The sequence below is a fragment of the Lissotriton vulgaris genome, chromosome 9 (genome assembly GCF_964263255.1).
Source record: "Lissotriton vulgaris chromosome 9, aLisVul1.2, whole genome shotgun sequence".
Lineage (NCBI taxonomy): Eukaryota > Metazoa > Chordata > Amphibia > Caudata > Salamandridae > Lissotriton > Lissotriton vulgaris.
In genome coordinates this window covers 32,353,735-32,380,846 of record NC_141697.1, presented here as the reverse complement: position 1 = coordinate 32,380,846, position 27,112 = coordinate 32,353,735, and the positions used below count along the sequence as shown (strand labels likewise).

At 50.9% G+C, this 27,112-nt stretch overlaps 1 protein-coding gene across 1 annotated transcript in view; it reads left to right on the top strand.

Annotated features, from left to right (window-relative positions):
* Positions 1-27,112, top strand: part of SCFD1 (sec1 family domain containing 1) — a 709,689-nt gene that overhangs the window by 563,362 nt on the left and 119,215 nt on the right. The window contains exon 20 of the mRNA XM_086936984.1: positions 24,909-24,962. Within this exon, the coding sequence (XP_086793110.1) occupies positions 24,909-24,962 (54 nt within the window). The remainder of the gene's footprint in view (positions 1-24,908; positions 24,963-27,112) is intronic.

The window sequence follows — 27,112 nt, the reverse complement described above, 5'->3', positions numbered from 1 at the left end:
TGCGGGGTTGGGTGGTGGCAGAGAGTTGGGTGGGGGTCTGGCCTGGGGCAGGCCTTCCACCCCACTCGTGTGTCGGCATGCACTGCGGGCCTCTACTGAGGGCAGTTGGTTGGGTGGAGGGCCTGACTGCAGCACCCGCCGTGCAGTGCCAAAGGCCATAGGCTGCGGGGTTGGGTGGTGGCAGAGAGTTGGGTGGGGGTCTGGCCCGGGGCAGGCCTTCCACCCCACTCGTGTGTCGGCATGCACTGCAGGCATCTACTGAGGGCAGTTGGTTGGGTGGAGGGCCTGACTGCAGCACCCGCCGTGCAGTGCCAAAGGCCATAGGCTGCGGGGTTGGGTGGTGGCAGAGAGTTGGGTGGGGGTCTGGCCCGGGGCAGGCCTTCCACCCCACTCGTGTGTCGGCATGCACTTTGGGCATCTACTGAGGGCAGTTGGTTGGGTGGAGGGCCTGACTGCAGCACCCGCCGTGCAGTGCCAAAGGCCATAGGCTGCGGGGTTGGGTGCTCCCGGCAGGGTGGCTTTTGGCAGTGAGTTGGGCCAAGGACAGGCCCTTCAGTCAACTCTCCTGTGCACATCTGATGGGCGGGCGCAGCAGTGTTTGGAAGTTGAGTACTCAGTAAAAAAAAAAAAAGTAATTCACTGACAAAAACAGTTAAAACGGAGTTATGGTTCTGGCTCAAATGTGCAAACCACTGAAATTCACCCGTCATGGTTACCAATGCATGTTAGACATGCCATAACGGAAACTGACTGCCATGCTCAAAACATTTGCAAAGAGTTCAGAAACAAAGAAATGGGCAAAAAAGAGAACAACGTGGCAGGCGGCGCTCGGTATGCCTTGTGTTCTGTGCGTTGGTGGCTGTAATTGGCACATGTCAGGGGCTTATTGCTCTTGAGCAAGAACTATAACTCACTGTGTGTGTATATGTATATATTTATATATATTTCCTTAAGGCACGTAGATGTGGGGTTAAGAATAGTAAATCTACACGCCTATATGCACTTACCTTCACTATATTTTGGGACCATGATATTTCATCCTTCTGAGGTCGATGGAATGAGTACCATTGAGTTAGGTAGCAATAACCATCTGTTATTCAACGCCAACATACCCTTTGCGGGGAATGTGCACTTTACAAACAAACGTTCTATTATGTTGTCTTCGACTCCTTTTTATAAAGCATTTGTTATGCTTTCGCACAGGTGAAGGACCGTTCTCTGTGTTTACAGAGCAGGTCTGGCTCGGGTAGGACTCTATATGGCTAGAGGTGCTGCTTCCTGGCATCACCTGCTAATCTGTGGTTTTCAAGTATCGAACATGATGGCCGAGTCTGGATATGCGCGCAAATAGCTTTATATTTATAGGGCCATTTGGCAAAATTGTCCTACTACCATGGGTAATGATGTTTCCATGCTTTCAGTGTCTTTATGACTTTTCCTTCTGCGGTCCCTTCCGCATGCATGGCTTTGGGTCCCCTTAAGGGTGCAAACAGTTTTCTACACATATTGTTAGATTGCTTTTACCACAGTTTGTCAGACCAATGCTTTCTAATGTCTTATGACTTTACTTATCTGTGGTTCCTTCCACAGATTTTATATTCATGGAGTATGTTATTGCTCACCTCAGTTTTTATGAATGCCGGTTTTGTTCTAATAAGAGACGCTTTAATGGTCTCAGTTCGCAGACCTTCTTCCGGGAATGGTATGCTTTTGTATTCGATTCTAAAGTAAGGAATCCATGGCTAGATGGCTCTACCAATTGTACAAGTTACTTACCTTCGTTAACGCATTATCTGGTAGAGACAGGATCTAGCTGCAGATTCCTTAACGACTTTCCCATCCTCCCTGCTCTGGGAACTGATCCTCTTCTGTCTCAATGATTTTGTTATAGAAATTCACATCATGAACTATTTCGCTATGGAAATTCACATCCTGAATTAAGAATTCAGTGATTATTTGACACAAGGGTGTCCTTATTTTAGCAAACACAAGGAGATGATGGACGGAGTGCGAAAACTTTTCAGACACTCACCTTCAGTCACAGATCTGGGTTGAATCTATCATCGTTCTTTAGCTCACTTTGCTACCTCAGTCCAGACACAGCTATATGCAAATCAGTCTTGACCCTGTGCCTCTTGGGAAGAGTCCAGTCCGAACTGCCAAGCCAATCTTCCCTGGACCGGAAACAAGCTTCCGAGGACCGGTTTCGGGCTAACAACCCTCATCAGCTAGTCTACCTTGAATCCAGTGGAAAAGTGAGCAAGGAACCCATGTCTGGGCATGCCCTTCCAACTTAGGGAGAACAAAGACTTGTGTTTGTTTTGTTTTCTAGAAACCGGTCCCAAGATGCTTGTTTCTGGTTCAGGGAATACCTGGTTTGGCAGTTCAGGCTGAACTGTTCCCATGAAGCACAGGGTCAGACTGATTTGCATATAGCTGTATCTGAACTGAGGTGGCGAAGTGAGCTAAAGAACGATAATGGATTCAACCCAGATCTATGACTGGGGGTGAGTGTCTGAAAAGTTTCAGTGCTCCGTCCATCATCTCCTTGTGTTTGCTTTGTTCGCCCTAAGTCGGCAGGGTATGCCCAGACGTGGGTCCCTTGCTCACTTTGCCACTAGATTCAAGCTAGCCTGGCTGATGAAGGGTGTTACCCAGAAACCGGTCTCAGGAGGCTTGTTTCCGGCTCAGGGAAGACCTGGCTTGGCAGTTCGGGCTGGACTGTTCCCATGAGGCACAGGGTCAGACTGATTTGCATACTGCTGGGTCTGAACTGAGGTGGCGAAGTGAGCTAAAAAATGAAGATGGATTCATCCCAGATCTAATAGTGACTTGGGGAGTGTCTGAAAAGTTTCAGTGCTCCCCCATCATCTCCTTGTGTTTGCTTTGTCCATATTTTAGCACACTGTTTCAGTAGGCTCCACGTTTTGAGTGCGTAAAATAGTCACAGAAGAAACTGGTGGTGCGACAGCAAGGGGGTTATATAGACTCCATCAAAGTTGCATCCGGAAGATGGTATTGATACGGAGGCTTCCGATGCGCAGACGTGCTATGCTAAAGATTTCCAGATCCAGCCTTGCGCCTGGAGAAGATTCTAAAGTAAGGAATGTCCGGCTAGATCCTGTCTCTGTGGCTAGATCCTTTCTCTGCCAGATAATGCGTTATCGAAGGTAAGTAGCTTGTTCAGCGGGCTCCGCCATCTGTGAGGCCCTCCGGGGGCTGCGGCCGGGCAGTAGTAGCAGCCCAAATAGCCACTGTTACCATGGGATTGTTGACATTGCCTTGTTATTGTTTAATAGGCACTTGGACGCTTCTTCCCATTCTGTACCTGTTCTGCATTAGTGATATTTGGCAAGCCTTGTCAGTTAAGAGCCAAAACGTTGTCATTACCAGTGTTTGTTGCTTAATACAGTGACATAAGCAAGGCCACTGGAATTATGTGATTCTGCAGCTGTATATCATAATTATATCTACGATATTTGTCACATAATCCATCATCTGCTGCATTATATTAATTTAAACAAAACAAAATGTTTTCTGAAGTGTGCCACATTAGGCCTTCTGTCCACTCGTGCACAGTGAGAGCCATCCCCTGTGACCTCACCCCTGCCCCAGGCATCAAAAGTAGCCCCAGGAGTGGGCATTATCGATGGAATCTGCACATTCGGGCGTTGATTGGAGCCTGCAGGCCCGTGTGAGCTTCCTTCGTGAAGAGAAAGAGCGGATGATGGCTTTCTGTTTGTGAGTGGACCTGTGGTGGGCCAGTGGGGGTACCTTAGGACGGTCGGGCCCATCCTCTACAACCGGGCCTGCTGTGAGGGCGCACGCACTCACTGCCTTGAGGGTGCAGTACCACGAGGATGCTCATACACTCACTGCCTTGAGTGTGCAGTACTGTAAGGGCGCGCACACTCACTGCCTTGAGGGTGCAGTACCACGAGGACGCGCACAGACTCCGGTGAGCATTGAGCATTGAGGGGTACACACACTCTGCCTTGAGTAAGGTGCTGTGAGGGCGCACACTCACTGCCTTGGGGGGCGTACCACAAGGACGCGCACAGACTCCGGTGAGCATACAGAGCATTGACGGGTGCACATGCCCTGCCTTGAGTGTGCAGTACTGTGAGGGCACAGACTCACTGCCTTGAGTGTGCAGTACCACGAGGACACGCACAGACTCCGGTGAGCACTGAGCATTGAGGGGTGCATGCAGTCTGCCTTGAGTGTGCAGTACTGTGAGGGCGCGCGCACTCACTGTCTTGAATGTGCAGTACTGTAAGGGCACGTGCACTCACTGCCTTGAGTGTGCAGTACCACGAGTACGCGCACAGACTCCAGTGAGCATACAGAGCATTGAGGGGTGCACACAGTGTGCCTTGAGTGTGCAGTATTGTGAGGGCGCGCGCACTCACTGCCTTGAGGGTGCAGTACCACGCGGACCCACAAGACTCCGGTGAGCATAGAGAGCATTGAGGGGTGCACGCAGTCTGCCTTGAGTGTACAGTCCTGTGAGGGCACACACTCACTGCCTTGAGTGTACAGTACCGTAAGGGCGCACACTCACTGCCTTGAGTGTGCAGTACCACGAGGACGCGCACAGACTCCGGTGAGCATACAGAGCATTAAGGGGCACACACACTCTGTCTTGAGTACAGTACTGTGAGGGCGTGTGCACACTCACTGCCTTGATGGTGCCGTACCACGAGAACGCACAGACTCCGGTGAGCGTACAGAGCATTGAGGGGTGCACGCAGTCTGCAATGAGTGTACAGTACTGTGAGGGCGCACACTCACTGCCTTGAGTGTACAGTACTGTGAGGGCGCACACTCACTGCCTTGTGGGGGCGCACACTCACTGCCTTGAGTGTGCAGTACTGTGAGGACCCGCGGACTCACTGCCTTGAGGGTTCAGTACCACAAGGACACCCTGGCTCCGGTGAGCTTACAGAGCATTGAGGGGTGCACGCACTTTGCCTTAAGTACAATACTGTGAGGGCGCGTGCACACTCACTGCTTGAGTGTGCTGTACTGTGAGGGCGTGCACACACTCACTGCTTGAGTGTGCTGTACTGTGAGGGCGCGCACACACTAACTGCCTTGAGTCTGCAGTACTGTGAGGGTGCACACTCACTGCCTTGAGTGTGCAGTACTGTAAGGGCGCGCGCACACTCACTTCCTTGAGTGTGCAGTATTGTGAGGGCACGCACACACTCACTGCCTTGAGTGTGCAGTACTGTGAGGGTGCACACTCACTGCCTTGAGTGTGCAGTACTGTAAGAGTGCGCGCACACTCACTGCTTGAGTGTGCTGTACGGGGATGGCGCGCACACACTCACTTCCTTGAGTGTGCAGTACTGTGAGGGCGCGCACGCACTCACTGCTTGAGTGTGCTGTACTGTGAGGGCGTGCACACACTCACTTCCTTGAGTGTGCAGTACTGTGAGGGCGCGCACGCACTCACTGCTTGAGTGTGCTGTACTGTGAGGGCGCGCATGCACTCACTGCCTTGAGTCTGCAGTACTGTGAGGGCGCGCGCAGACTTACTGACTTGAGTGTGCAGTACCACGAGGACGCGCACAGACTCCGGTGAGCATACAAGGCATTGAGGGGTGCACGCACTCTGCCATGAGTGTGCTGTACTGTGAGGGCGCGCACGCACTCACTGCTTGAGTGTGCTGTACTGTGAGGGCGCGCACGCACTTACTGCCTTGAGTCTGCAGTACTGTGAGGGCGCGCGCAGACTTACTGACTTGAGTGTGCAGTACCATGAGGACGCGCACAGACTCCGGTGAGCATTGAGGGGTGCACGCAGTCTTCCTTGAGGGTGCTGTACTGTGAGGGCGCGCGCAGACTTACTGACTTGAGTGTGCAGTACCATGAGGACGCGCACAGACTCCGGTGAGCATTGAGGGGTGCACGCAGTCTTCCTTGAGGGTGCTGTACTGTGAGGGCGCGCGCAGACTTACTGACTTGAGTGTGCACTACCATGAGGACTCGCACAGACTCCGGTGAGCATACAAGGCATTGAGGGGTGCACGCACTCCGTGAGGGTGCACTCACACTTGCTTGAGTGTACAGTGGTGTGAGGGCTCACCCTGCCTCGAGTGTGCAGCTCCTTGAGGGCTCACCCTGGTAGCCTGAGTCCCCTCGGTGTACAGTTCCATATAGGCGCACACAGTCTAGGCACTTTCAGAGCGCCCGACCACGTGAGCGCTCCCTCCTTGAGAGTGCAGTGCAGTGCCGTGCAGGGCGCACTGTCAGTCTAAGCGCTTTAAGCTGACAGCCTCCAGTGACTCCGCTGCTGGGCTCTGCGAGGCCGGCTGCCGCCTCACAGCTCATCCATCTCCGGCCGGCGCCCTCCCTCCCTCCCTGACAGCTCACCCCTCACCAGCGCCCAGCGCCGCGAGGGCACGCTCGCAGCACATTAATAACAGCAGGAAGACGCCTCTGGCGAGGGGTGGCGCTGCCCTCCATCGTTACACCAAGGGACCCAGAAGCACGTGCACCATTACAAAGCGCGCAGTGTGTGAGGGAAGGCGCTAAGCGTCAGAATGGAGAAAGGTCCGGGGCGATGCCACGAGGACGCCTGGGGTAGAACCACCCTCCCTTTTCTAGTTACCCTCAGGGCGGCTGTTTGTTTTGTTTTTTCCCAGCGCCTGGAGGCCCTCACTGATGGCAGGCGGCGCTCTACAAGTCCTGATTGAGGTGTCTCACTCCAAGTTGGGCCCTGTGTCCACCACACTGGTGGGGGGCTCTTCAGTGGGCGGAGGGGTATTAGCCCTGTAGTGCCTGGAGGCAGAGGAGACGGTGCTGTTAAAAAACGGCCTTCTTTCTACATCTGTTTGTGCGCAAAGTTCATTGTCAAATAACCCCGGAACCGGAAGGGAATTTACTGAACCAAATTAATGTTCCTTCGAGCCAAGAAATGGGACTTGAAAGATATGGTCTTCTCAATTCAGAAGAGAGTGGAGTGAATGTCTTGCTTACTTACTCCTTGACATCTGGGAGCGATCGTGCCTCAGACAGGAGGAGGTGGCAGGAAGCCCTGCACAGACAGGCCAGGACCCTAATGGGACACTTAATCCTCGTGTTGTCATCCCTGGGGTGTCTCGGCGGATGGCAGAGGTGTGGGCAGAGCGTCCCACCGCCTAGAAGAGGCCAAGCAGACAGCGGTGCTAATGGACCCCGGCCCCGAGGCCTGCTGGGCCGCTCCCAGGAGGGGCAGATCCAGCGGTGGGGCAGAGGGGGCTGCTCTGTGCTTCTCTTGGGTGCCCTCGGGCAGGGGGGCCTGACATCTGTGAACCTTACAGGCACCATGAGTGTCTTCGAGCTCACATCTGACAGACAGATGGGCTGGGCCTGACCGACCGCCAGCGCCGCAACCAATGACGGAGCCCAGAGCCTGATGCGATAATCTAATGACTGCTCCACAACGCGCTTCAACAGGTCCCTTCAAGCCCTCCCCAGCGTGCGACCCCCCCCTCTCTCTCTGTATCTCCAGCCCCCCAGTGAACCCTCCACTTAAATCTCCATTTCTGCTGCTCAACGCCGCCTCTTGAAGGTCCTTCTGGCCCGCAGCAGCCTTCGTTTGCTCGTGTTCTTGAGCACACAGGCCATTCTAAGATGTCAACTGAACTTTTAAACTACAATGTTTTGCAAAAACGGAAACGCAGCACAGTGAGGCATAATACTAAACACACGCGCATGGAGGTGAGCTCATGAACAGTGTGTATGGGAGGTGAGCTCATGAGCAGTGTATGGGAGGTGAGCTCATGAACAGTGTGTACAGGAGGTGAGCTCATGAGCAGTGTATGGGAGGTGAGCTCATGAACAGTGGGTATGGGCGGTGAGCTCATGAGCAGTGTATGGGAGGTGAGCTCATGAACAGTGTGTATGGGAGGTGAGCTCATGAGCAGTGTATGGGAGGTGAGCTCATGAACAGTGTGTATGGGCGGTGAGCTCAGGAGCAGTGTGTACGGGAGGTGAGCTCATGAGCAGTGTATGGGAGGTGAGCTCATGAACAGTGTGTATGGGCGGTGAGCTCATGAACAGTGTGTATGGGAGGTGAGCTCATGAACAGTGTGTATGGGAGGTGAGCTCATGAACAGTGTGTATGGGAGGTGAGCTCATGAACAATGTGTATGGGAGGTGAGCTCCTGAACAGTGTGTACGGGAGGTGAGCTCATGAACAGTGTGTACGGGAGGTGAGCTCATGAACAGTGTGTACGGGAGGTGAGCTCATGAGCAGTGTATGGGAGGTGAGCTCGTGAACAGTGTGTATGGGCGGTGAGCTCATGAACAGTGTGTATGGGAGGTGAGCTCATGAACAGTGTGTATGGGAGGTGAGCTCATGAACAATGTGTATGGGAGGTGAGCTCAAAAACAGTGTGTATGGGAGGTGAGCTCATGAGCAGTGTGTACAGGAGGTGAGCTCATGAACAGTGTGTATGGGAGGTGAGCTCATGAACAGTGTGTATGGGAGGTGAGCTCATGAACAGTGTGTACAGGAGGTGAGCTCATGAACAGTGTGCACAGGAGGTGAGCTCATGAACAGTGTGTATGGGAGGTGAGCTCATGAACAGTGTGTATGGGAGGTGAGCTCATGAGCAGTGTGTATGGGAGGTGAGCTTGTGAACAGTATGTATGGGCAGTGAGCTCGTGAACAGTATGTATGGGCAGTGAGCTCGTGAACAGTGTGTATGGGAGGTGAGCTCATGAACAGTGTGTATGGGAGGTGAGCACATGAGCAGTGTGTACGGGAGGTGAGCTCATGAGCAGTGTATGGGAGGTGAGCTCATGAACAGTGTGTATGGGCGGTGAGCTCATGAACAGTGTGTATGGGAGGTGAGCTCATGAACAGTGTATGGGAGGTGAGCTCATGAACAATGTGTATGGGAGGTGAGCTCAAAAACAGTGTGTATGGGAGGTGAGCTCATGAGCAGTGTGTACAGGAGGTGAGCTCATGAACAGTGTGTATGGGAGGTGAGCTCATGAACAGTGTGTATGGGAGGTGAGCTCATGAACAGTGTACAGGAGGTGAGCGCATGAACAGTGTGCACAGGAGGTGAGCTCATGAACAGTGTGTATGGGAGGTGAGCTCAAGAGCAGTGTGTATGGGAGGTGAGCTCATGAACAGTGTGTATGGGAGGTGAGCTCATGAACAGTGTGTATGGGAAGTGAGCTCATGAGCAGTGTGTATGGGAGGTGAGCTCAAGAGCAGTGTGCATGGGAGGTGAGCTCATGAGCAGTGTATGGGAGGTGAGCTCATGAGCAGTGTGTATGGGAGGTGAGCTCATGAACAGTGAGTATAGGAGGTGAGCTCATGAGCAGTGTGTATGGGCGGTGAGCTCATGAACAGTGTGTATGGGAGGTGAGCTCATGAACAGTGTGTATTGGAGGTGAGCTCATGAACAGTGTGTATGGGAGGTGAGCTCATGAACAGTGTGTATGGGAGGTGAGCTCATGAACAGTGTGTATGGGCGGTGAGCTCATGAGCAGTGTGTCTGGGAGGTGAGCTCATGAACAGTGTGTATGGGAGGTGAGCTCATGAGCAGTGTGTATGGGAGGTGAGCTCATGAACAGTGTGTACGAGAGGTGAGCTCATGAACAGTGTGTATGGGAGGTGAGCTCATGAACAGTGTGTATGGGAGGTGAGCTCATGAGCAGTGTGTATGGGAGGTGAGCTTGTGAACAGTATGTATGGGCAGTGAGCTCGTGAACAGTGTGTATGGGCAGTGAGCTCATGAACAGTGTGTATGGGAGGTGAGCTCATGAGCGGTGTGTATGGGAGGTGAGCTCATGAGCAGTGTGTATGGGAGGTGAGCTCATGAGCAGTGTGTATGGGAGGTGATCTCATGAACAGTGTGTACGGGAGGTGAGCTCATGAACAGTGTGTATGGGAGGTGAGCTCATGAACAGTGTGTATGGGAGGTGAGCTCATGAACAGTGTGTACGGGAGGTGAGCTCATGAACAGTGTGTATGGTAGGTGAGCTCATGAATAGTGTATGGGAGGTGAGCTCATGAACAGTGTGTATGGGAGGTGAGCTCATGAACAGTGTGTACGGGAGGTGAGCTCATGAACAGTGTGTACAGGAGGTGAGCTCATGAACAGTGTGTATGGGAGGTGAGCTCATGAACAGTGTATGGGAGGTGAGCTCATGAACAGTGTGTATGGGAGGTGAGCTCATGAGCAGTGTGTATGGGAGGTGAGCTCATGAACAGTGTGTATGGGCGGTGAGCTCCTGAGCAGTGTGTATGGGAGGTGATCTCATGAACAGTGTGTACGGGAGGTGAGCTCATGAACAGTGTGTATGGGCGGTGAGCTCCTGAGCAGTGTGTATGGGAGGTGATCTCATGAACAGTGTGTACGGGAGGTGAGCTCATGAACAGTGTGTACGGGAGGTGAGCTCATGAACAGTGTGTATGGGAGGTGAGCTCATGAACAGTGTGTACGGGAGGTGAGCTCATGAACAGTGGGTATGGGAGGTGAGCTCATGAATAGTGTATGGGAGGTGAGCTCATGAACAGTGTGTATGGGAGGTGAGCTCATGAACAGTGTGTACGGGAGGTGAGCTCATGAACAGTGTGTACAGGAGGTGAGCTCATGAACAGTGTGTATGGGAGGTGAGCTCATGAACAGTGTGTATGGGAGGTGAGCTCATGAACAGTGTGTATGGGCGGTGAGCTCCTGAGCAGTGTGTATGGGAGGTGAGCTTAAGAGCAGTGTGTATGGGAGGTGAGCTCAAGAGCAGTGTGTACGGGAGGTGAGCTCATGAACAGTGTGTATGGGAGGTGAGCTTAAGAGCAGTGTGTATGGGAGGTGAGCTCATGAGCAGTGTGTATAGGAGGTGAGCTCATGAACAGTGTGTATGGGCGGTGAGCTCATGAGCAGTGTGTATGGGAGGTGAGCTCATGAACAGTGTGTATGGGAGGTGAGCTCATGAGCAGTGGGTGTATGGGAGGTGAGCTCATGAACAGTGTGTATAGGAGGTGAGCTCATGAACAGTGTGTATAGGAGGTGAGCCCAGAAGCAGTGTGTATGGGAGGTGAGCTCATGAGCAGTGTGTATGGGAGGTGAGCTCATGAACAGTGTGTACGGGAGGTGAGCTCATGACCAGTGTGTACGGGAGGTGAGCTCATGAGCAGTGTGTACGGGAGGTGAGCTCATGAGCAGTGTGTACGGGAGGTGAGCTCATGAGCAGTGTGTACGGGCGGTGAGCTCATGAGCAGTGTGTTTGGGAGGTGAGCTCATGAGCAGTGTGTATGGGAGGTGAGCTCATGAACCGTGTGTATGGGAGGTGAGCTCATGAGCAGTGTGTGTACGGGAGGTGAGCTCATGAACAGTGTGTACGGGAGGTGAGCTCATGAACAGTGTGTACGGGAGGTGAGCTCATGAGCAGTGTGTACGGGCGGTGAGCTCGTGAGCAGTGTGTATGGGAGGTGAGCTCATGAGCAGTGTGTATGGGAGGTGAGCTCATGAACAGTGTGTATGGGAGGTGAGCTCATGAACAGTGTGTATGGGAGGTGAGCTCATGAACAGTGTTTATGGGAGGTGAGCTCATGAACAGTGTGTATGGGCGGTGAGCTTATGAGCAGTGTGTCTGGGAGGTGAGCTCATGAACAGTGTGTATGGGAGGTGAGCTCATGAGCAGTGTGTATGGGAGGTGAGCTCATGAACAGTGTGTACAGGAGGTGAGCTCATGAACAGTGTGTATGGGAGGTGAGCTCATGAACAGTGTGTATGGGCGGTGAGAAATCTAATCACAGCTATTGAATGGTTTGAAACATTGTAAGACTTGAGAGGTCTTTGATGAAGGTACTCGTGGCCCCAGGGAGGGAGAGAGCGTCGGTCCCAGCTACGGGCTAGAATGCATCAGGAGACTCACCAGCTGAAGGCAACAGAGGAACTTTACAAATCACCAGCTGATGGTAACACAGGAACTTTACAACTCACCAGCTGACGGTAACACAGGAACTTTACAACTCACCAGCTGAAGGTAACACAGGAACTTTACAACTCACCAGCTGATGGTAACACAGGAACTTTACAACTCACCGGCTGAAGGTAACACAGGAACTTTACAAGTCACCAGCTGACGGTAACACACGACCTTTACAACTCACCAGCTGACGGTAACACAGGAACTTTACAACTCACCAGCTGACGGTAACACAGGAACTTTACAACTCACCAGCTGACGGTAACACAGGACCTTTACAACTCACCGGCTGAGGGTAACACAGGAACTTTACAACTCACCAACTGAAGGTAAAACAGGAACTTTACAACTCACCACCTGATGGTAACACAGGAACTTTACAACTCACCAGCTGACGGTAACACAGGAACTTTACAACTCACCAGCTGAAGGTAACACAGGAACTCTACAGCTCACCAGCTGAACCTAACACAGGAACTTTACATCTCACCTGCTGAACCTAACACAGGAACTTTACAACTCACCAGCTGATGGTAACACATGAACTTTACAACTCACCTGCTGAACCTAACACAGGAACTTTACAACTCACCAGCTGACGGTAACACAGGAACTTTACAACTCACTAGCTGACGGTAACACTGGAACTTTACTCACCAGCTGATGGTAACACAGGAACTTTACAACTCACCAGCTGCAGGTAACACAGGACCTTTACAGCTCACCAGCTGAACCTAACACAGGAACTTTACAACCCACCAGCTGAACCTAACACAGGAACTTTACAACTCACCAGCTGAACCTAACACAGGAACTTTACAACTCACCAGCTGAACCTAACACAGGAACTTTACAACTCACCAGCTGAACCTAACACAGGAACTTTGCAACTCACCAGCTGATGGTAACACAGGAACTTTACAGCTCACCAGCTGAACTTAACACAGCTTTTGTGGTTAATCAACCCATAATGCACAATGCCCTCCCCCCATCCAGATGGTTGCTAAGTCGTTCATTGGATGCCTCCAGTCCCTCCACCAATTAAAACATGAAGCTGCATCTGGCTATTTCAGACTAGGAGGCCACATACCAAGTGGGTGCCAACTACAAGGGAGAGCCAGGCACCCAGGGCAATATCCTTTTGAGTCACCACTGATCACCTTGGCTGTGTCCGGTTCCCCTTCACCAAGAGTGGTGCATGGAGTCCCGGGTGCAAAAGACATAATGTCAATTCGTACTTTATCTGTTTCCCTGGTAACAAGAACCCCCTTTCAGTGGCTGGGGTTCCTAGGAACTTTTGAGTGGAAGACGTTTGTGTTTTGGGCGTTTGCCACAGTTTTGGCCCAATCCTCTCTGTAGGTTCAGACTACAGGGCACTACATTAGAGTCAGCAGACTGGTCCCTGTTCCCCTCCGCCCAGTACTCAAACCAACCTGGCTAGAACTTGGGACTTAAACCTCATAGTAAAGATGAAGAGACCATTGAGCTCTGTAGACTGCAGAGTCTTCCGAAACTCTGGCCAATGGGAGTATGTTTTCCAGAGATTCTTTTAATGTTGTAATCCGGTGCTTTACCGTGCAGGTGTCAGAGGGTCGTATCGACCCCCGAAGTGGCAGGACCTTCTAGTTGGTCATTATTTTAACTCTCCTACCTTCTCTCTGTGTGTAGACCTGTTCTTTGATAACTTGTGGCTAGGGTTAGACTTTGGCCTTGGTTCTATGTGAGCTGCAATCCTCTGCCTGCTCCCTAGTCTACTGCAGTAGAGTCAGGAGTACTGAAGGGCCAGTGGTATCCACAGGGGCGCGATAGTGCCTAAGCCAGTGTGAAAACGGATACATGCAGTAACCTACCCACCATGCTTTCTCTATGTGGTGGTCCTTACCCCATTTCTTGCAGGTTCCATTCACCCTCATTCTCTACCTGAAGCCAGGTGATCGCCCCAGCAGTCGCTTCCCTCCCAATGTCCCCACGTGCCAGCATTGCAGGCTCTTCCCTTAAACATGTCATTGTTTGAAATAAAAATAGATCAATAAAGAAATGAATGAGAGCGAAATGTATGCAGCGCAGCGTTGCAAATTAACCACCTCATTGCGACTCTTGACCTACGGAGGGTATGCTCTTAGGGTGGGCTTTGATTGTCCTTTTGAAGCAGAAGCTCTGTACTTGGTGTGTGTAGGTGGGGATAGCATCCCACAGCGGGGTCCTTGTATCACAAAATGGCACCTACCCTTTGACATGCACTTCATTTTGGACCCTTGCAGTAGATTGTGTTTAGCACCACCTAAGTTTGTCTCATTTTTAGGTCTCGCCTAGACGAAAGCAAAAGCGAAGCTTTTGCTGTCTATGCGAGACAACTTATGTTGCCACTTTTCTGGGAATATTGTGGACATCAGACTGTTACGAGCTTTTTCTGCTGTAGTCAGGCTGTCACGAGCTTCTCCTTTGGAGATTTGACCTCCTGAGCGCGCCTTGACTGCATCTAATGGGCTGTGCGCTTCCTTTAGTCAGTTTCACTTTGACGCCTGCACTTTCAGAGTGAAATGAAACAATGTGTCTGGTAGTTGTTCCTGTGGAGTGCCTTCTGACCTCGTGAGCGCGCCTTGACTGCATCTAATGTGTGTGGCTTTTTTTTTCAACGTGGCCCTGGCGCTTGCTTCAGTCAGTTTCACTTTTAAGGTGCAGGCGTCAATGGGTCTGGTACTTGTTTTATTTCCATTTAATGCTCTTTGGAACAACAATTTTATATTACTTGTGTGTATTACCACTGGCCAGAATTTCAAAGACTTATATTCACGCAGGTGAAATAATACTATTGTGATTAGGGCCGATTTTTGGAGTCTGACCGTTCAGAGTGGAGCTTCAGAGTGGAGCTTCAGAGTGGAGCTTCAGAGTGGAGCTTCAGAGTGGAGCTTCAGAGTGCAGAGTGGAGCTTCAGAGTGGAGCTTCAGAGTGGAGCTTCAGAGTGGAGCTTCAGAGTGGAGCTTCAGAGTGGAGCTTCAGAGTGGAGCTTCAGAGTGGAGCTTCAGAGTGCAGAGTGGAGCTTCATAGTGGAGCTTCAGAGTGCAGAGTGGAGCTTCAGAGTGGAGCTTCAGAGTGCAGAGTGGAGCTTCAGAGTGGAGCTTCAGAGTGGAGCTTCAGAGTGGAGCTTCAGAGTGCAGAGTGGAGCTTCAGAGTGGAGCTTCAGAGTGGAGCTTCAGAGTGGAGCTTCAGAGTGGAGCTTCAGAGTGGAGCTTCAGAGTGCAGCTTCAGAGTGCAGCTTCAGAGTGCAGCTTCAGAGTGGAGCTTCAGAGTGGAGCTTCAGAGTGGAGCTTCAGAGTGGAGCTTCAGAGTGGAGCTTCAGAGTGGAGCTTCAGAGTGGAGCTTCAGAGTGCAGATTCAGAGTGGAGCTTCAGAGTTCAGAGTGGAGCTTCAGAGCGCAGAGTGGAGCTTCAGAGTGGAGCTTCAGAGTGCAGAGTGGAGCTTCAGAGTGCAGAGTGGAGCTTCAGAGTGCAGAGTGGAGCTTCAGAGTGCAGAGTGGAGCTTCAGAGTGCAGAGTGGAGCTTCAGAGTGGAGCTTCAGAGTGGAGCTTCAGAGTGGAGCTTCAGAGTGGAGCTTCAGAGTGGAGCTTCAGAGTGGAGCTTCAGAGTGGAGCTTCAGAGTGGAGCTTCAGAGTGGAGCTTCAGAGTGGAGCTTCAGAGTGGAGCTTCAGAGTGCAGAGTGGAGCTTCAGAGTGGAGCTTCAGAGTGCAGAGTGGAGCTTCAGAGTGGAGCTTCAGAGTGCAGAGTGGAGCTTCAGAGTGGAGCTTCAGAGTGCAGAGTAGAGCTTCAGAGTAGAGCTTCAGAGTGGAGCTTCAGAGTGGAGCTTCAGAGTGGAGCTTCAGAGTGGAGCTTCAGAGTGGAGCTTCAGAGTGGAGCTTCAGAGTGGAGCTTCAGAGTGGAGCTTCAGAGTGCAGATTCAGAGTGCAGATTCAGAGTTCAGATTCAGAGTGGAGCTTCAGAGTGCAGAGTGGAGCTTCAGAGTGCAGAGTGGAGCTGCAGATTCAGAGTGGAGCTGCAGATTCAGAGTGGAGCTTCAAAGTGCAGAGTGGAGCTTCAAAGTGCAGAGTGGAGCTTCAAAGTGCAGAGTGGAGCTTCAGAGTGGAGCTTCAGAGTGGAGCTTCAGAGTGGAGCTTCAGAGTGGAGCTTCAGAGTGGAGCTTCAGAGTGCAGAGTGGAGCTTCAGAGTGCAGATTCAGAGTGCAGAGTGGAGCTTCAGAGTGGAGCTTCAGAGTGGAGCTTCAGAGTGGAGCTTCAGAGTGCAGAGTGGAGCTTCAGAGTGGAGCTTCAGAGTGGAGCTTCAGAGTGCAGAGTCAGAGTGGAGCTTCAGAGTGGAGCTTCAGAGTGGAGCTTCAGAGTGGAGCTTCAGAGTGGAGCTTCAGAGTGGAGCTTCAGAGTGGAGCTTCAGAGTGCAGATTCAGAGTGCAGATTCAGAGTGGAGCTTCAGAGTTCAGATTCAGAGTGGAGCTTCAGAGTGGAGCTTCAGAGTGGAGCTTCAGAGTGGAGCTTCAGAGTGCAGAGTGGAGCTTCAGAGAGTCAAGAGCAATGCCAATAGCTCTAACTTTAACAAAGGCAAAACCATTGCATTGTAAATGCTTGTTATTTTACCGAATCACATGCTCATGCTGCTGCCTGGTTTGTCTACATGCACACAGGCAGAATCACTCGGTACAAAATGGCTCCTGTTCACTCGTCAGTACGGTCTTGCGCCGCCCCACCTTCCCCCTGCCAAATACATTCATTCCAAATACTGCTTATTTTCATATCAGACTGACTTCTCACATCTGGGATAGCAGGGGCACCTTCCACAGTGATTAGTGCTTCACAAAAAATAATTCTCGGCTAGCGCTCAGAAGCCTTGAAGCTTTGATTGAATGACACTGCAGTTTGATGCCCCGCTCGTTTTTTGATGCTATGCGTTCCAGACACTGATTTTATTAAGACTCACTTGGAGCTCTAAACTGTCACTTGATCTTTCTTTGGGTCATTTCGTTTGCCCGGAAGGACTAACATATCTGTGAAACCCTCTTCTTTTATAGTTTGAGCATCGTCTTCGTTTAGCAGGATAACATTATACATTTGAAAATACAAATATCCGGGAAGAACAGAGAGCAAATCTCCGCGATGTTGGGCATTCTCCTATCATAAAGGAAGCGTGTTGGTGGGACCTTTGGCATCTAACGCATCATTTAACCCTATATGCGTGGGCACCTACCACAATAATGTATAGGATGAGTTTGTTCCGTTCCCGTTTTTAATTTGATGTAAAACTCAAATCACTGCACACTCTCTACTACACACTCTCTACTACACACTCTCTACTACAGTCACTACTCTCTACTACACATTCTGCTACACACTCTCTACTACAGTCACTACTCTCTGCTACGCACTCTACTCTCTACTACACTCTACTACACACTCTCTACTACACACTCTACTACACACTCTCTACTACAGTCACTACTCTCTGCTACGCACTCTACTCTCTACTACACACTCTACTACACACTCTACTACACACTCTCTACTACAGTCACTACTCTCTACTACACACTGTACTACACACTCTACTACAGTCACTACTCTCTACTACACACTACTACACACTCTCTACTACAGTCACTACTCTCTACTACACACTCACTACACACTCACTACTACAGCCACTACTCTCTTCGACACACTCTATACTAGACACTCTCTACTACACACTATCTACTACAGTCACTACTCTCTACTACACACTGTACTACACACTCTACTACAGTCACTACTCTCTACTACACACTACTACACACTCTACTACAGTCACTACTCTCTACTACACACTCTACTACACACTCACTACACACTCACTACTACAGCCACTACTCTCTTCGACACACTCTATACTAGACACTCTCTACTACACACTATCTACTACAGTCACTACTTACTACACTCTCTACTACACACTCTACTACACACTCTACTACACACTCTACTACACACTCTACATTACACACTCTACATTACACACTCTACATTACACACTCTACATTACACACTCTACATTACACACTCTCTACTACACACTCTCTACTACACACTCTCTACTACACACTCTACACTACACACTCTACTACACTCTACTACACTCTACTACACACTCTGCTACACACACGCTCTACTACACACTCTACTACACACCCTCTACTACACACCCTCTACTACACACCATCTACTACTCTCTACTACTCTACTACACATTCTCTACTACTCTACTACACACTCACTACTTTCTACTACACTCTACTACAGACTCTCCACTCTCTACTCCACACTCTCTACTCCACACTCTCTTCTTCAATCTCTCTACCTCAATCTCTCTAATTCAATCTCTCTACCTCAATCTCTCTACTTCAATCTCTCTACTTCAATCTCTCTACTTCACATTCTGTATTACACACTCTCTACTACACACTCACTACTCTCTACTACACACTCTCTACTACACACTCTACTACACTCCCTACTACACATTCTCCTACACACTCTACTACACACTCTACTACACTCACCTCTCTACTACACACTCACCACTCTACTACACACTCACCACTTTACTACACACTCACTAGTCTCTACTGCTCACTCTACTACACACTCTCTACTACACACTCTCTACTACACACTCTACTACACACTCTACTACACACTCACTACTCTCTACTACACACTCACTACTCTCTACTACACACTCACTACTCTCTACTACACACTCTACTACTCACTTACTACTCTCTACTCACTCTCTACTACTCACTACTACTCTCTCTACTACTCACTACTACTCTCTCTACTACTCTCTCTCTACTACTCACTCTCTACTGCTCATGACAATGCCATTTATTTATCTGTTTCCAAAACCAACACATAAATAAAACATTTGTCATTTACAATGCCAAAAGCGCTAACTTTTGCAAAGGCGAGACCGTTGCATTGTAAATGCTTGTTTCCCTTCTGCTTGTCCTCTCTCCCCAAAGGACCTTGGCATGCCTTTCTCTTTCTCTTCTGTGCTGTTGCTGCCTTTCACCATCTGCCATCTTCCTTGTGTACTACATGAGTTTGAGTAGACTGCAGGCTCCCCCTCCATAACTAAACCAATCCTTCCTGCTTGCATCTGAAAGAGACAATTAGTTATAGATTCCTTACCTTAGAATTACCCCCAGGCATCAGACTGGATCCGGAGAATTTTTCGTCAGCAGTACCCCTGTGCATCAAAAGGTGGCATCGGTCAGCTCTGCTTTCGTCATTGGTGTTGTAGTCGCCAGGATGACGTCGCGGTAGCTACTTAGACACCGCCCTCGCGCACTGACGTCAGTTCTTTCTTTTTTCGTGCAGCCATTGCTGATCCAGAGAGAGCGGTACCACCAGTCACTTTTTGACTGACTTTTTGGTGACTTTTGTCGACACAGTTTTTGAGTCTTCAACTCCTAGTTCACGTCAGGGATACCCGGTTTTAAGGCTTGCGGCTCCTGTAGCGACTGATGTCGGTGACGGATCCGCACCGAGTGTGCCTGTTTTGCTTGGAGCATGACCAAGACCCCAAGTCGTGCTTCGACTGCCAGACCATGAATCCGAAGTCTTTGCAGGAGCGGTCCCGAAAGCTTCTCGATGCCCGGCAGCCGGCTCCACGCCGTTCGAGGTCCTGGTCGCGTGGGAGGTTGAGGGACCGGTCGCGGAACCACCACCACCAGTCTTCTTCCAAGTCTTCGCACTCCTCAGGTAAGTCGAAGCACAAGAAGAAGTTGAAGAAGCATTGTCGCTTCTCGACTTCGAGGGATGCGGGCAGTGCCCCTCCCGCGAAGGGTCGACTCAGAGTTTCCATTCCTTCCTGGGACCTGGAGCAACCCCTGCCCAGCTTCGCCAATTTTATCGAAGCGATGAATGCCATCTTTGGGTAGCTCGACTCCGCCGAAACGCCTTCAGGCCCCGTGGATTCGGCTGGGGGCCCTGTGCCTTCAACAATGGCGGCTCCGGCCCCAGCACTGCAGGGTACCCTTGGATCCAGGCCTGGATCCGGATCGGTGTCGGTCAACCTGATTAAACCTCCCCCGGCTCCGATTCCACCAGCACCATGTCCGCAGCCGACGCCGATTGTGTCCCCAGCCGGCGTCGACCCTGGCCTCCACCTCGATGTAGACACTAAGCCGGACCGGCGTCGACAGACGCCGCATCCGAATCCGACGGGTACTTTTGTGCCCATGTTCTACCCTGGCTCTTTTGGACCACATTGGCAACCAGAGGAGGGTGAGGAGTACTGGGCGGGGGCTGCAGACAGTTTAACTGACCAGTTGGGCTACGAACCGGACTGGAGAGCAGAACTGGGGGAAGCCAGTGGTCTCGATACCTCACCAGACCATGTCATGTTGTCTCCTCCTACCGTGGTTACGGAGGAGTGAGCGTCTTATGCAGTGGTGTTGCGTAGGGAGGCCGAGGCTCTCAACCTTGAGCGCCCTACGTTTGCAGTCAGGACTAACCTCCTGACAGAGGTGCTTCAACCGGCAGCGTGCTTTTCAGAGCCCCTGCTACCGTTTAATAAAGCCCTAACAGACATCCTTTTGGGCACCTGGTCCAGGCCAAACACATGGGCTCCTATGGATTGGATGATGGCCCGACGCCACCGCCCGGCCCCGGGCGACCCCACATTCCTCTCCCAACACCCCACCCCTGAGAGCTTGGTGGTACAAGCCTCCACCTCCAAAGGCGCATGCCCAAACGCACCACCTGATAGGGAATCCAAAAAGCTGGACCATCTTGGGTAGAAGATGTTTTCTTCCTCCAGCCTGGGACTGCGGTCGGTAAACACTGCTTGTCTGTTGGGCCGTTACACCCACTCTGTGTGGGATACGGTGGTGCAAGTGCTGCCCAAGTGCCCGGAGGAGGCCCCGGCCGTACTCTCCCGTACAGTTGCCGAAGGGAAAGACGCAGCAAAGTTTACCATCCGCTGTGGGCTGGATACCCCAGACTCACTAGGCAGGACAATATCCACGTCGGTAGCCCTTCAACACTACCCTGGCTGTGGTTGACTGTTTTTTCAGGGGATGTCCAATCCCCTCCTTTGGACATGCCCTTTGATGGCCGTTGCCTATTCGGCGACAAGACAGACTGCATGCTGGAGCGATATAAAGACTTCTGGGCTACGGCCAGGTCCTTGGACCTCTCCACCACCCGCCCTATGCAGTCTGCCTTTCACCCCTTTCGTGGCTACGGAAGGGGTGCCCTGCCACATCCGGCGCAGAGCCACAGCCCAGCGCAAGCTGTTCAGCACCTGCGTGGCCAGGGACGTCAGAACCAATGCCGTGGTTCTGGTGGCCCGCGGGCGGGCCCTTACACCACATCCTCCTCTGCAGCAGCCTCCAAACCCTCCTAGTCCAACCTTTCAGGGCCACCAATCGCCAGTGGGTGGCAGGATTCGCCATCATCTTCCCCCACTGGCGCACCATCACGTCGGACAGGTGGGTTTTGCAAATAGTCCGAAGGGGCTACTCCCTCCCCTTCAAGACTACCCCTCCATTCATGCCACCTCAGTGCCATCGCATGTCGGAGGATCATCTGGCCCTTCTCCAACAGGAAGTTTCGGCTCTCTTGGCCAAGGGAGCCATCGAGCGAGTTCCTGTCCCAGAAGTAGGTTGTGGTTGCTATTCCCACCACTTTCTGGTGTCCAATCTTGGCTCTCAGGAATGTCAACTACTTCCTCCGAAAGGAGAAGTTCAAAATGTTGACACTAGCTCAGGTCCTGTCTGCCCTGGACCCTGAAGACTGGATGGTAGTGTTGGACTTGCAGGACGCTTATTTTCACATCCCTGTCCTGCCGGCCCACCGGCATTACCTGCGGTTCATGGTAGGCCACAAGCACTTTCAGTTTACCGTGCTCCCCTTTGGTTTTACCAGCTTCCCTCGGGTGTTCACGAAAGTGATGGCGGTGGTCGCAGCTCATCTGCGCAGATCAGGGTTTCCAGTCTTCCCCTATCTCGACGACTGGCTGTTGAAGGCAGGCTCACCCTAGGCTGTTGTCTCTCTCCTCCAGACTACGGCGGACCTCCTGCATTCGCTGGGGTTCTCTGTCAACGTGCCGAAATCACATCTGACTCCCTCTCAGAAGCCCCTCTTCATTGGAGTGGTTCTGGACACAACACAGTTTTGGGCTTATCCTCCCGAACAGCGAGTCCAGGATATTCGGGCTATGATTACAATCTTTCAGCCTCTATCCCGGGTTTCTGTCAGAATGACCCTGAGGCTGCTGGGCCTCATGGCCTCCTGCATCCTGCTGGTAGATCATGCCAGGTGGCATATGCAGGCTCTGCAGTAGGACCTAAAGTTCCAGTGGGCAAAGCATCAGGGGAATCTGTCTGATTGCCTCCAGATCTCGGAGGGCACTGCACGTCAATTGCAGGGGTGGCTAACAAACCTGAATTGGGTCAACAGCAGATCCCTCTCCCTTCCCCAACCAGAGTTCTCAGTGGTGACAGATGCATCACTGCTGGGATGGGGCGGCCACATGGAAGAGGTGGAGATCAGAGGCTTCTGGTCTCTGGCGGAGTCTGGGCTCCACATCAACCTTCTGGAGCTTCAGGCGATCCGTCTTGCACTAAAAGCATTCCTTCCCTCTCTCCGGAGAAGAGTAGTGCAGGTGTTCACGGGCAACACCACCGCCATGTGTTACTGCAACAAACAGGGCACGGTGGGTTCGTGGACCCTTTGTCAGGAGGCTCTCCATCTCTGGACATGGCTGGAACATCAGGGCACATCCCTGGTGGTTCAACACCTGGCAGGTTCACTGAACGCCAGGGCGGACGAACTCAGCCGCAGGTGCCTGATGGATCACGAATGGAGTTTTCTCTCTGAGGTTGCGCAAGGTCCCTTTCAGCAATGGAGAGAACCTTGGTTAGATCTATTTGCCACTGAAGAGAATGCGCAATGGCAGCATTCTGCACGTTGGAATTTCCAAGGCGGCACTCGCTAGGCCATGCTTTTCGTCGCGAGTGGAGTTGCAGTCTTCTATATGCCTTTCCGCCTATACCACTTCTGCTCAGAGTGCTGAAGAAGATCAAGCGCGACCGGGCCCAAGTAATTCTTGTGGCTCCGTACTGGGCACGAAGAGTCTGGTAACCCGAGCTCTTGAACATGGCCAGCGATGCTCCGATCCGACTGCCTCTTCAGAGGATCTTCTGTCGTAGCAGCAGGGGACGGTCCTCCACCTGAACCCATCCGGCCTCCTCTTCCTTGCGTGGAGATTAAGCGTCGACAGTTTACAGCCTTTGACCTTCCTCCCAAAGTCTGTAATGTATTCTTGGCAGCCAGGCGTCCCTCCACTAAGATCGCGTATGTCTGCAGATGGAACACATTTGTGGCATGGTGCGCAGCAAAGGCTATGGATCCCCTTCCTGCCCCTCTTTCTGAGGTTCTCTTGTTCCTCCTTCCTTTGGCCCAGCAGAGCTCCTCTCTGGGCACTCTTAAGGGCTATCTTTCAGCCATTTCAGCCTTTCTTAGGCTTCCTGATTAGCCTTCCCTTTTCAATTCCCCTGTTGTACATATATTTCTTAGGGGCATTACTCATCTTTTTCCTCCTGTTCCCTTCGTAATGCCTCCGTGGGACTTGAGTTTGGTTCTTACCTATCTGATGTGCGCTCACTTTGTGCCGCTTCATAACTGTCCTCACAGACTTCTTGCTTTAAGGACTGCCTTTCTCATTGCCATCACCTCTGCTCGCAGTGTGAGTGAGCTTCAAGCACTTTCTTCCAAGCCTCCCTTTCTGGCTGTTCATCCAGACAAGGTCGTCCTCAGAACTAGACCTTCCTTTCTTCCCAAGGTGGTTTCTTCCTTTCACATTAGTCAAACCATCACTTTGCCCACCTTCTTTCTGCCTCCGCATTTTTCTAAGGAGAAAGAGAGGCTCCACCGTCTGGATCCAAAACGTACGCTTTCCTTCTACTTGGATCACACCAAATGATTCCTTCCGGGTAGATGAACAGTTCCTTGTTGGCTACGTGGATGCCAAGAAAGGTCGCCGTGCTCAAACGGACCATCTCCAGGTGGGTCGTTTTTGTGCATTAAAGCTTGCTACTCTTTGGCAAAGAAGGAACCTCCAGTGGGTCTGCCCGCCCATTCCACCAGGGCGACAGCGGCTACTACTGCTTTGGGATGGGGAGTCCCCCTTAATGACATCTGTCAGGCAGCTACGTGGGCATCTCTACACACAATCACCAAACACTACTGCCTGGACAGCCAAGTCCGGAGAGACGGCTGCTTTGGTCGTTCTGTTCTCCAGGAATTTCTGGTGTGAACTTGGTTTGCAGACCCACCTCTGGGGTTGGTATTGCTGGAGTATCTATTCTAAGGTAAGGAATCTATAACTAATTGTCTCTTTCAGATAAACAAGTTACTTATCTTCGCTAACAATATATCTGCAAGAGACATAAATTAGTTATAGATTCTTTACTGCCCCACGCATCCTCCCTGTTCTGCAAACTGATTTCTAGGGTCAGTGAATTCCTTTCAGGGCCCTAGTTTTTGTGCACCAGTGGTCAGTGTCTTGCATGGCTCTGCACTTCTGGCGTGGAATGTTGTGTAAAAGAATTGACATCAGCGCACAAGGGCGACATCTAAATACCTACCGCAACGTCATGCCGGCGACCATGACGCCAAAGACGAATGCAGAGCCGACCGACACCACCTTTCGACACGCAGGGGTACTGCTGAAAAAAAATTCTCGGGATCCAGTCTGATGCCTGGGGGTAATTCTAAGGTAAGGAATCTATAACCAATCTATGTCTCTTACAGATATATCATTACCGGAGGTAAGTAACTTGTTCTTCTCGCTTCCCTTGGGGTCCTTTTATTTTCTGCCTTGCCTCTCAGAGTCAGTCTTGCATTCTTTATGACCATCTTATATCTCTCTTCTCCACAGAACCTGCCCGTCACCCGTATCCTGGACAACCTGATGGAGATGAAGTCCAGCCCGGTGAGTTGGAGAGCATTCCTGGAAATGCTCTAGTTGACTGTGTGCTTTCCTTTTTGGGTGAATCTCGGGTTCTTTAGTAGGCGGTGTCTGAGGGATATGATTTCTTCTGAAGGTAGTAAAATGAGGCACCTGCAGAAGGAGGCTGACCATAGAGAACAAAGAGCCTCAGGAGTGAATGGAGAACGAGGCTGGCTGCGGTGACAGAAGCTCCAGACCTTGGGTAGATCACAGGTCCATGCGAGAAGGACACAGTCGTCCTCATGGCACAGGAAGCTGATACCTCTCTCCAAGCGGGTTGTTCCAGTCCTCACAAGGAGGAGTAGAGCTGCAGGGGTTGCTGAGTGTTGGCGCTGGTTCAATAAAAGGGTCATTCCTGCTATGAGAATCTGTTATTGTATTGTATTGTATTTTAATTGCATTTATATAGCGCTTACTACCCCTGACGAGGCGTCGAAGCGCTTTTTCGGCGGGTAGCACGCTACTCCGGGACCCACAGAGTATTAGTTTTGAATTAGTATAGTGAAACATGCAAGTACATTTTAAGTGGGGGATAGGTTAGTCAGTTATTTGGATTTGGAATGATAGCAGAAGGATAGAGTAGGACAAAGGTTAGTATTTATTTATCGCTCGCTTGTTGACGCATGCTATTCAGGGAGCCTATAAAGGATTAGTGGTGAATTAATATGGTGAAATATGAGGTAATTTCAGTGGTGGATATTAGTGTGTTACTTGGCGTGAGAAGGATAGCGGATGGATAAAAGGGGAAGAAAGATTTGCATTCATATAGCACTTGTTACCCCTGATGGGTGTTGAAGCGCTTTTTTGGCGAGTAGCACGCCACTCCGGAACCCATAAAGGATTAGTGTTGAAAATTAGTATAGTATAAATATGAAGTAATTTGAGTAGTAGATATGTTATTGAGTTATTTGGGCAGTATATTAGTATAGTTGAATATGGAACATGGAATTTGAGAAGTGAACATGTTAGTCTGTTAATTTTGATAGAAAAAGTATAGTGGAGGGATAAAAGAGTGAAGGATTTTTTTTTTTAAGAGAAAAAGGGCAGCATTTCAAGCCCTAGTCCCTACCAGTCTCGAACAGGCTCAAACAGGCAACTACCCTTGTCCTCTCCACCCTTAATAGGCTCAAAGAGGCAACTACCCTTGTCCTCTCCACCCTTAATAGGCTCAAAGAGGCAACTACCCTTGTCCTCTCCACCCTTAGCCTCACCGCCCGGGCTGAGACGCCCTAAGCCTGGCCCTTTTTGTAGCCCTAGTAATCAGGTGACCCCTTCAGCCAATGGGAACCCTAGCCCTAACACTATCCAATCACAACACTAGCCCTAACATCTTGAACTAATAGGAGACCAGGACCTTGCAGCCAATCTTAACCCTAGTCCAAGCACCCAATCAGTTCAAAAACCCTGATCTCGACATCCAATAAAGGCCTTAGTCCTACCACTAGTCCCAACTCAAGTCCAAGCAGCAATTGGTACAAGTAGCCCTAGTCCCTACTTCCAATAGAAAGCCTAACCCTACTCTTAGTCCCACAACTGGTCCAACAACCAATCACACCAGAAGCACTGAATCTCATGTGTACATATGGTGTCTCTGTCTCCTCCTGTGCTTGTTAAGCGCTCTATTGCCCGACTCGATGACTCTAAAGGCTGTCAATAACAACAAAGGGGACCAAGAGCGCATGAAGGTCCAGCATACACGCTCCGAGATCAATCTAATCAATTCAACGGATGTGGTTCCTGCAAACCTTTCATTGATTGGCCTACAAGCTGTCAATCACAGCAAGGAGGGACCTAGAGCGCTTAAAGGTCCAGCATATACGCTTCGAGGTAAATCTAATCATTCAAAGGTATGCGGTTCCTGCAGACCTTTCACTGATTAGCCTAAGAGCTGGCAATCCTTGCCTGATTTCGGCATCCTTGCATGCTCAGAGAGGACGTCTTGAATGAGGCGCCTTTGAGGTTGCGTTTTGTCACCATGCTGTAAAGTGATGACCTTAAGGGATGCTTCTGGGGCTCGTGGTTCTTGTTTGCCTTTTTTTATTTGGGTCAGGAGTTGTGTGAGCTCCACAATAGCTTTAAGGAGCAGCAGCTCCTTACAGGTGCAAACATTTCACAAGCAACATATTGACAAG